Source organism: Gymnoscopelus microlampas (genome assembly GCF_963454915.1).
Source record: "Gymnoscopelus microlampas genome assembly, chromosome: 7".
Lineage (NCBI taxonomy): Eukaryota > Metazoa > Chordata > Actinopteri > Myctophiformes > Myctophidae > Gymnoscopelus > Gymnoscopelus microlampas.
This window is the reverse complement of record NC_139944.1, coordinates 5,973,007-5,983,006: the sequence shown is the minus strand read 5'-3', so window position 1 is coordinate 5,983,006 and position 10,000 is coordinate 5,973,007. Positions and strand designations below refer to the sequence as shown.

Below are 10,000 nucleotides of genomic sequence, written 5' to 3'. Positions count from 1 at the left end.
AAAACCCTGTTGGCTGAATGTGTTGGCTGAATGTAACATTCATTTGCCCACGTTTTCCTTTTGACAGGACGGCTTTGAGCTGGCCCCTCCGTACAGAGATTACACTAGGAGGGTACGTGATGACGTTTTGTGGGAGAGGGTCAAAGTTTGTTGGGGGATGGCATAGGGGATGAGGAGCTGGAGTCTCAGTTGCACCACCTCATACTAAGTTCAAACTTAGCCTAGTTATAGCTTAACGGTAGGGTAAGTGATATTTTTTGGTTAAAACAAAAAGTATTTTGTTAAAAGGTTCAAATACTATATTCTGATAGTAATCATTGCTATAGAGTGTTTGTTCAGTAACAGATGTCTCCATGTCTCTCCAGCTCTTTAATAAACAGAAAATACATTTTTCGGTAGGTGTCAAAATCTCAGCCAATCAGGAGAAAGTACCAATTTTTAAGCTTCATTTGTATAGTGTTCCAGTTCCAATTTTGCCTGCTCATTTCTTAGTGTCATCACTTCCAATTTCACTTGTTTAATCTGTATCCTGATTGAGTTCTCTGTCCTGGTTGGATACATTTTGGAAATGAAACTGAAACTGAAACGAAAATGCATGTTCTGTTTTATAAAGAGGTGGAGAGACAAGGAGACTCCTAATACTGAACAAACACTCTATAGCAATGAGTACTATCAGAATATAGAGCTATTTAACACTTATTTTAACCAAAGCAAATCACTTACCCTACCTTTAAATGGCTCTTTTTTTTTTTACATTTAGACCAGGAAAGTATCTGTCATGGTTAGATTTATTTGGCTATTTTTTTGAAAAATCATGAACATTTGTGCAAATCTTTAAATATATATGTATACATTTTTTTTTAAACATTTGTAACATATTTTTGTTCCAGGGACCCCCAGAAGCAAAGATTTGAGTTATATATATATATATATATATATTCAAAGATTTGCATACATTTTCACGATTTTTCAAAAATAGCAGATCTACAAGCTCATAGCGCGGCACTCGGTGCCGCGCTATGAGCTTGTAGATCTGATATTTTTGAATAGCCAAAGAAATCTAAAATGACAGAGATGCGTCCCCCGGATTGAATGGGTTAAGCTATAACTAGGCTAAGTTTGAACTTAGTGTGAGGTGGTGCACCTGGCCCTTGGTGTATGGTGGTGGGTATAGGCAGTAGGAATGGTGATGGCTATTCTTGTGCTTTGGCTGATACTGGTGAAGGGGTTTGGCATGAGGCTTATACTTCCTTACGCTAATGTGGGACGATATCGAGCTTCAATTTAACCACTTATGAGCCCTGTGTTATACTTACACCGTCGCGCGACGGTATTGCACGAAAATGACTGTTGATGAAATGTATTACGGCCAAAAAATAGCCGATATACAAGCTCACAGGAGCTTGTGAGCTTGTATGTCGTTGCTGTCAGGCAGAAACCTCAGAACCCATATTCTAGCTTTTTGTGTTTTTTTTCCGTAAATTAACACCGTACCTGATCATACTACAGCGGCTCAACGAAAGTAAGCAGATCGACAAGCTCGGAAGCGTTTTGAGCTTGTCGATCTGGTACTTCTGCTATTTTGTCATTTGAATCCTGAAAGGTAATAGTTTTGGACATAATGAGGTTTCCACCCGAACAGAGACGATATTGGCATTTTTTGCTTTTTTTCCCGCCTATAATGTCATGGCCAAAATAGGGACACCAGGTTCAAAGTGGCTAAAGAAGTAGTTCACCCCAAAAAGATCATACATATTTTCTATCAATTACACACCCCATGAAGCCTTGAATTCATGGCGATTCTTCTTGTTTTAGTCACATTCCTAAGCCAATACAAAATAATCTCCATGAATTCAAGGCTTCACGGGGTGTGTAATGGATAGAAAATAAGTCATTCTTTTGGGTGAACTACTCCTTTAACGTCAGTCGTCTAGTGTTAATGCATAAATAATGTTTACCCTGCTGGCTTAACGGTGTGTTCAGAGACATTTACATTAACAGCCCGTACTGTAACCTGGCTTGAGTGCGCCGCATGCAAACATGCTCGGCTCAGCTTGCTTCTAATGATGTTATACTTGTAGAAGGAGCTAATGGTTGAGAGAATGATGACATACGATGAGGCGGTAGGCCCCGGCTTGCCTGCGAAAACCAAACGAACGCTGTGATGTATTGAGGCAGAGCAACAACCCAGGCCATTGGTACGCAGAGCAGAGCAGGGGCTGAGCTTCCATCCATGGCCGGGGCCGCGGGGGGAAGCGGTGGGGATCGGTGTTGCCAGATCTTGCGAGAGAAATAAGCAAACCAGGTCTACGTAAAACCAGCCCAAAAGAAGCGACTGTTATAGGCCACATGAGCACTTCCAAACCTATGATATACGTCGGTCTATTTGGAAATAGCCGATCTACAAGCTCTCAAAGCTCACAAATATACAGCTTGTGAGCTTGTAGATCTGCAATTTAAAAAAAAAACTAAATCTGGAATGTAAAAAAGGTCAAAATGTGGAATTTAAAAAATATATATTTTTAACAATACAAATCTAGTACGGATGGTCCCTGGCACAAATTATAATTTCAGATTTAGGGGGGTCCGTGGACAAATGCACCTTAATTTGGGGGGGGTCCTTGACATGAAAATGCTTTTTAAACGATAATCAAACAAATTTGGAAGTATGCCCAAAATAAGCGACTGCACTTTAGAAACAAGCCCCAAAAACAACCCCCCCCCCCCCCCGCAACCCACCGATATTTACAAGCAACTTTTACAGGAAAAAAAAAAACAAGCCCAAAGTCGCTTAGAATAAGCAGACCTGGCAACACTGGTGAGGATTTGTTTTCATTCCCCCGGCTTACACACACACCCCGTCCCCCATCCACTCCCCTCCTCCACCCCCACTCCTCCTCCCTCCCTCGCTCCATCCATCCCTTCAAGCTTCTATCTCCTTAATAAGTTATTGGAGCAGGAGAAACCAATGCATTAGAGCCCAGTCAGTCAGCCCCCCCCCAACACCCCCTCCCCTCTCTCGCCGAACCCAGTGACCGCAGAAGGTCAAATCTAATGGAGCCATCAAGGACATTTAAAGCTACAATTCCGGGGACTCGTTTGAACGAATGAAAAGGGTTGTTTGGACCAATCTGTAACGGTAGAGTATGTTAATTAAGCTGGAATCCGGAGATCATTTTTTAATAAATAAAATTGTATTTTAAGCCAATCTATTTACTAGACCATTGTATGTTAATACAATGGTCTCCCTATACTCTCCCATTGGGACTTTTAGACCCCTGGTGTCGGGTAGGACGCCCACAGGCCGACAAGTAGTGCTGCCTGATGCTCAGAAGTGGAAAATCTCCCTTGGGGGACGAGCGGTAGGAATTTGGCCTTTCACACAGGAGAGACCCAGGTTCGAGTCCCGGGGTAGGACGTGAAACGTACAGATTACAGCTTTTGTGTGCTAGAGCAGTGGTTCTCAAAGTGGGGTCCCGGGTACCCCCAGGGGTCCTTGGCGGGGTACCAAGGGAATCTCCAGCTAAATGAGTTTATATTCTCCTCATTCTTGGCCCTTCTCCAGGGTGTCGCCATTGCGTTTTTCTCTTGTGTGCTGCTTCGTTCAATATCTGTGCACTTCCTCCCTAGTAGGCTACTGCAGGTGCAATAGGCTCTATGCACAGCAGCCATATTGGGAATGAATTGGGCCCCTTCCTTACTTCCTTCACAGGTGTTACCAATAATACTAATTAAGGCTCTGTTCCATTTAGTCTGTCACAGTTGTCTCTTATTTTCAAGGACCCCCATAACCCCCAGTACCAGTAAACCATAGGACGTTTGCGAGATTTTCCGCCAGATGCCGGCGCCTACTTAGGAGACCATTTGTAGGATTTGTGTACCATTTCCCCTCTAGTGGCTACAATTGGCATGGTCTATCTTCATAAATTAACCATCTTTGGTGTAATGCAGGTAATCAGCAGCGTTGCCAGATTTCGCGAGAGAGAAACAAGCGGCCTGGTCTGTGAAAACGAGCCCACGAAGCGACAAGGCTAAGTTTGACCACTCTACGTCAGCTAATTGAAAATAGCAGATCTACAAGCTCACAACTTGTAATGTAGATCTGCCATTTTCAAAAAATATAGGGGAAAAAAGGGAAATAAAAAAAGGGAACATATTTTTATTTATGTTTAAATATTTTTTAAACATGTTAACGGACTTCACCCATTTTCAACCTACTAATGCTCATGATAAAACTGTACCTTTTTTTCTACTCGGTATGTGTCTCAAAGGAGGCCCCCAAATAATATTGGCAAAACACAAAGCTTTTAAAAGTACAAGCTTTTAAACATTAATATTACAACTGTATGTAAAATAATGTCATGGTATTTTTTCTTCAAAACCTTGAAAAATATGTTTTCATAGTGATACCAATAAATGAGAACTTAAAGGATGACTTCACCCATTTTCAACCCATCTTCATATAATTGGTCCTCATATAAAGGTGTGATTATAATATACACCTTGTCTACTCAGTCTGTGACTCAGAGGAGGACCGTGGACAGTTCAGAAACCCGCCTACCAGTGACATCATCGATGGGGAATCCAAGCTAATAGAAACTGCAGGCTTTTTATTCCTTGAAAGTTAGCATCACGTTAATAAAAAAGATTTAAAAAAAAGAATAAAAACTGCCTAACGGTGATGTCACTGGTAATAGTGGCATTTTATCATGAACATAAGTGAGGACCAATGATATGAAGATAGGTTGAAAATGGGTCCTTTAAAGTATACTATGTTAGTTCCAGCGATCCAAGCCGGAACACGATCGAGTGATTGATCATTAAAATGAACATGCTCTGAAAATGCACGCTTTCACGATTTTGAAGCGGGCCCCTGATCCAGAAGAGGTTGGGAACCGCTGTAGTATAGAGCCTTTGTTCGTTAGTTGTTTTGGTATTTACGTACCGACCGAATCGAGAGGAGAGAATCATGAGATGATTTGCAAATGAAGAGTTGTTTTGCGGTCAAAGGTGACAGGAGCGTTGTGTTGGCTCCTGCATAAGCAATGCATTTTTTTTTTACGGTTGCGTTTTAGCTCTCCCCTTCTGCCAGAGCTCCTAATAGAATAAGCTACATCATTTTTGACACAGCATGCATATTAACAGGGATCCGTGCCTCCGACTTAATATTTGCTAACGTACCGCGGCTCTTTTATGTCTTTACAAGGATGATGAATATAAACATGAACTGCAGAGGTGTGGGGAGAAATCCGTTCAGAGCGTGTGTGCATTTATTGAAGAACGTCGACTGCGACGTTGAAGGCCGAGCACTTTTATATCGTCTCTGTCATAATTGTCTCTTGTCGGGTGGAAACCTCATACGTCCAAAACTGTTACTTTTTTTTATTTATTCCAAAATGGCAAAAGTAGCAGATCCACAAGCTCTACACGCGTCGCCTTTGCACCGCGTTTCGAGCTTGCGGATCTGTTAATTTTGAAGCTTTTGTGTGACGCTGAGTATGATCAAGTCGGGCTTTCATTTACGATATATATATATATGTATAAAATATGGAGATAAGAGGTTTATGCCCGACAGCAACGATATTCGAGTCCAGGCGAGCGGCCTTCCCCTCTCAACCACATCCCAGATATATTTTCTTCCGTTACATCCCGGGAGGTGGGGGGGGGGGGATTTGTTGCGGGGGGTGGGCTGAGGAGGAAGCCTTCGTCGCTGTCATCCTCTGTCACCGTCTGTCTCTTTCTGTCTCACTTCCTCCTGTATGTGCGCTCCATCCACGCTAGGGAGTTGTTAGCGAGGAGGACGGCGAGACAGGGGAAAAAAGATGGGATCGTATAAAAGGGAGGATGACGTCACATGTTCAACAACTTCTGATGTAGTCGGAAGCGGCTCGCACTTCTGGAATGGTAGAGACACTTACTGTAAACCCCCCTGTAGTCTCAGAACCAAGGCCTCCCCCCATACATTCAAATCCTGGGGAAGCTGCTTAAGTACCCATGTTATTTTAGTTGCCAGAGGAAATGTATGGGTTTTTTTTCCTTCATATTTCTGACTTCACAAGTAAAAAAAAAGAAAAAGGCTGCCTTCATTTCAAGCCCCGGGAGTGTATCTTTGTGCCCTGTGAACATTTCTGGTCGGTATGCAGCGGGGAGTACAGTTTCATATTAATACATTCTAGCTCTCTGCTAAACAAAAGGAATACGCAATGCATTCCTGTCAGTTGAGCTGTATTTCTTTTATTCTTTTTTTTTTTTCACTTCCCACGGCTGAATGACTTAATCACGGGAAAACATTGAGGTCAACACCCCCCCCCCCCCCCCCCTACTCCCCTCCCATGTATTTGCTAAAAAAATAAAAAAAAAACCCAACCAAGTGACTTGATTACTCCGTCAATTGCATAACGTTGCTGTCGGGCAGAAACCCCAGACCTCCTACCTTTTCGCCCGCCGAAAATAGCTGATCTACAAGCTCGCAACGTGTCGCGTCGTCGCGACTGCAAGCTTGTAGATCTGCTATTTTCGCCTTAATGTTCGGGCCCCAGAATGGGGACACGAGGGTTCGTGGGGGTTAACTTCATTCAGAACCAAATGAAGCGACACTCCTTTCGCCTTCTTTTTTTCTTTTACTCTCTTATTGCCTTCAACTCTTTGTTTCTCCCCTTCCTCCTCCTCGTACAAACTGCAGCCCCGATTCTTTACGCTTTCAACCTCCACTCCAGAACCATTTCTTTTTTGTATATCGTTGCGGTAGGTCAGAAACCTCTCATCTCCATTTTTTTTTACTTTTTGTGTTTTTGTCGTAAACTAACGGCCTACTTGATCACACTACAGCCTCACACAAAAGTATCAAAAGCAGCAGATCTACAAGCTCGAAACGCGGCGCGAAGCGACGCGTTTCGAGCTTGTAGATCTGCTGCTTTTGCAATTTTTGTATTTGAATCCTGAAAAGCAACAGTTTTGGACATATATGAGGTTTCCACCCGACAAGAGACGATATTATACCTTCCTCCTGTCTCAGCTGTCCGGTCCACATCCATCATGCCCCCCCCTCCCCCCTCCTCCATTCTCACAGGTGCGTTGACAGAATTCTGCGTCTTTTGACTTGTCAAATGATTTCTGATCCGTCCTTGTCCCCATGTCCCGTCCCCCCCGTCCCCCCGTCCCCCCCCACCCCTCCCCTAAACCATTCCCCCCCGACAGCAGTTGTCAAGGAAGGACAGTCAGAACAGCTCCCAGCACAGCGCGTCCAGCCACCGGAGCGCCCACACCGACTCGCCCGCGCACCACCAGTCCCTGGCCGCCCCTCTCAGCGAGAGCGGCGGCGGCGGCGCGCCTCCGGTGCCCTCCCAGCCCCTGCCGGGTCTCCCCCAGCAGGACCACCCCCCTGTCGCCGCCGACGGGACCATCCAGAGGAAACCCGACCCCTTCAAGATCTGGGCTCAGTCCAGGAGCATGTATGAAAGTAGGCGTAAGTAATATGATTTTTGGTGGCGGGTTTTTTGGGGAAGCCGGGCGCTGCATGGGGGGGGGGGGGGGGGGGGGCTGACCACCCCCCCCCGGTGTTGTTCTGTGGGTGAGTGATACCGCTGCCGTTTTGACGCATGCAAATGTTGGTGTTTTTTATTCTTAAAGTTGTTCTGTGCAAATTTTCAAAAAACGACTTTTAGCAGCCTCTGCTGGTCATTACCGTCACTGCAGGCCGTTTCTTTATTACTGCGTTACCCAGAATTCCATTAGTTTTCACCGGAAGACGGAAGCGTTTCAAAAAGCGTTCTTTTAATTGTTTTATACGATCTGTGGATCGTTTCTCTTAGCCAGTGGAGCTTTAGTTACCGTGAGCTGTGTTTTCTTTTTCTGTTTTTTTCCGTTCTTCAAATCATACAATCTCTTAAAATCAGCGTGAGTTTCCTTTTGTTATTAGCGCGGTAGTTCCTGGCCAAACAGGAAACCGGCGCGGTAGTTCCTGGCCAAACAGGAACCCGGTGCATTTCCGCTTCCATTTTCCGGCCAGATGACGTCATTTTCGAGGGAAAGTCATGCCCGACAGCGTTCAATAGAAAATATATAAATAAAAGGCTTTCGGGGGTGAAATTCATGGAGTGGGTGTTGTGAAACATTTGCCACTCACAAAAGATATACAATTTAACTTTAGTTTTACTGAAAACGTTACCTAGTATTACTTTAAATTATAATAATTATAATAATTAATAATTGTAAGCATTTTTGCTAGTCGTTGATGTCGGGCAGAAACCTCTAAACGTGTTTTGAGCTCGTTGATCTGCTACTTTTGCTGGGTTTTTTTATTTGAATCCTGAAAAGTAACAGTTTTGGACGACAGAGACGATATATTCCTACTACTACTCTGGGAAAACCCATGGTCTCCATTTTATTTGAAGTAATCAAACATTGTTTTAACCAACTTTTATGGTAGGAGTATGTTAATCCAATATAACTAGCACAGTCTGCAATGGTTGGAGGTGGTCTCTACCGCCTAGGGAAAATGTTGACCCTGGTGTTGGGTAGGACACATACTGGTTGATGATGTCAATAAAGTTATTTGAAGCGGAAGGCGTGCCGGATTGGGCACTGTATCCATGTTTAGCGTTGATCGGGCATCGTTGCCATGACTTCTCCCCGTCGGGAGAGGGGGAGTTGACCTGCATGAAACGTACAGACTGTAGCTTTAAGCGAGCTGTAGGGGGTAAGATCCAGTGCCGTTTATAAAAGAAGTCGCCCCACAAGGTCTTTGTCCAAGCCTTCCACTGGTGCACCTCAGAACAATGTGTGCCACCAGTGCCATTAACCCACTTTCATCCGAGAGGAGCAAACAATGGAGCACATCACTGAAGCTTGTCCTCTCCAAAGAAGACTGAAAGGAGGATCGGTCGGCCCTCCATACTCGTAGATCAGGAGGCAACTGCTTGGCTTAACCCATTGATACCTGGAACGCTTCTGTGTCACTTTAGATGTCTTTGGCTATTCAAAAATAGCAGATATACAAGCTCATAGCGCGGCACCGAGTGCCGCGCTATGAGCTTGTAGATCTGCTATTTTTGAAAAATCGTGAAAATATTTTTTTTATATTTTTTTCCGAAAAACTGTTAGGATTTAGATTTTTTTAAAGAATCGCCTCAGGTCTTAATGGGTTAAGGACTTTGCATTCGCTAAATAAATGTGGCAATACGCCACTAGAGGTCACAGCTTACTGAGTGTTTTATAATGGCTGAGGGGCGTAGTGAGGCACGTGGCGCTAGCCAAGTGTCTCAGACCCTCTCAAAAATAGAGGCAAACTTAGGCCGTGGGTGGCTTATTGCTTTTCTAAAATAGTTACAAATATGGCACCATGAAAATCATACAGTTGTTCTTAATAATGCACTACAAGAACAACTTATACAAGAAAGTAGTTCCCGGCTTCCAGGAAGTACAACTTCCTGACAGAGACAAGTGCCTGTTTACTCGACGTCAACTAGACATTTTCCCAAACAAACACATAGAGAAACAATACTTAACTGTTTGCTCAATCTCATTTGTAACCAAGATATTCGATAGAAATTCATATTTTTTAATAGCCAGATTTGACTCCTATACGTCTGTGAGCTTCCTGTGTAAACCGCTAGCCTAGCTACTTAGCCTTGCAGCCGAGAATCCGGCACAGATGGTTTGCGAGGGATGCTTGTTTTTCTTACAAATCCCGCCCGAAGCCTCGCAGTCACTTGCTGTCTTACACGGGCAGTGCTTAGAAGCCCCGCACGGCCGGGGGCATGTAAGGAAAACAAGCGCTCCCCCTTCCCTCGTTTAGCTACAGCTGGATCATTGTAGAAACAAATAACGCACCTGTGATTGATATAAGCTGATCTAAGTGATGGTGATAGTGTCTTTTATCACGTCTACCAAACGGAAACCAGCCAATAAGAATCAAGGATTGGGACTATCCGTTTTAGAATCGACTTGAATCCACTGCGCTCTTCAGGAAGGTTGTGTTCTGATGCAGTGCAGTGGATGC

At 44.0% G+C, this 10,000-nt stretch overlaps 1 protein-coding gene across 1 annotated transcript in view; it reads left to right on the top strand.

The window, feature by feature from the left end:
- Positions 1-10,000, top strand: part of magi1b (membrane associated guanylate kinase, WW and PDZ domain containing 1b) — a 254,807-nt gene that overhangs the window by 210,468 nt on the left and 34,339 nt on the right. The window contains exons 15-16 of the mRNA XM_084063211.1: positions 68-112; positions 7,198-7,465. Of these exons, the coding sequence (XP_083919337.1) occupies positions 68-112; positions 7,198-7,465 (313 nt within the window). The remainder of the gene's footprint in view (positions 1-67; positions 113-7,197; positions 7,466-10,000) is intronic.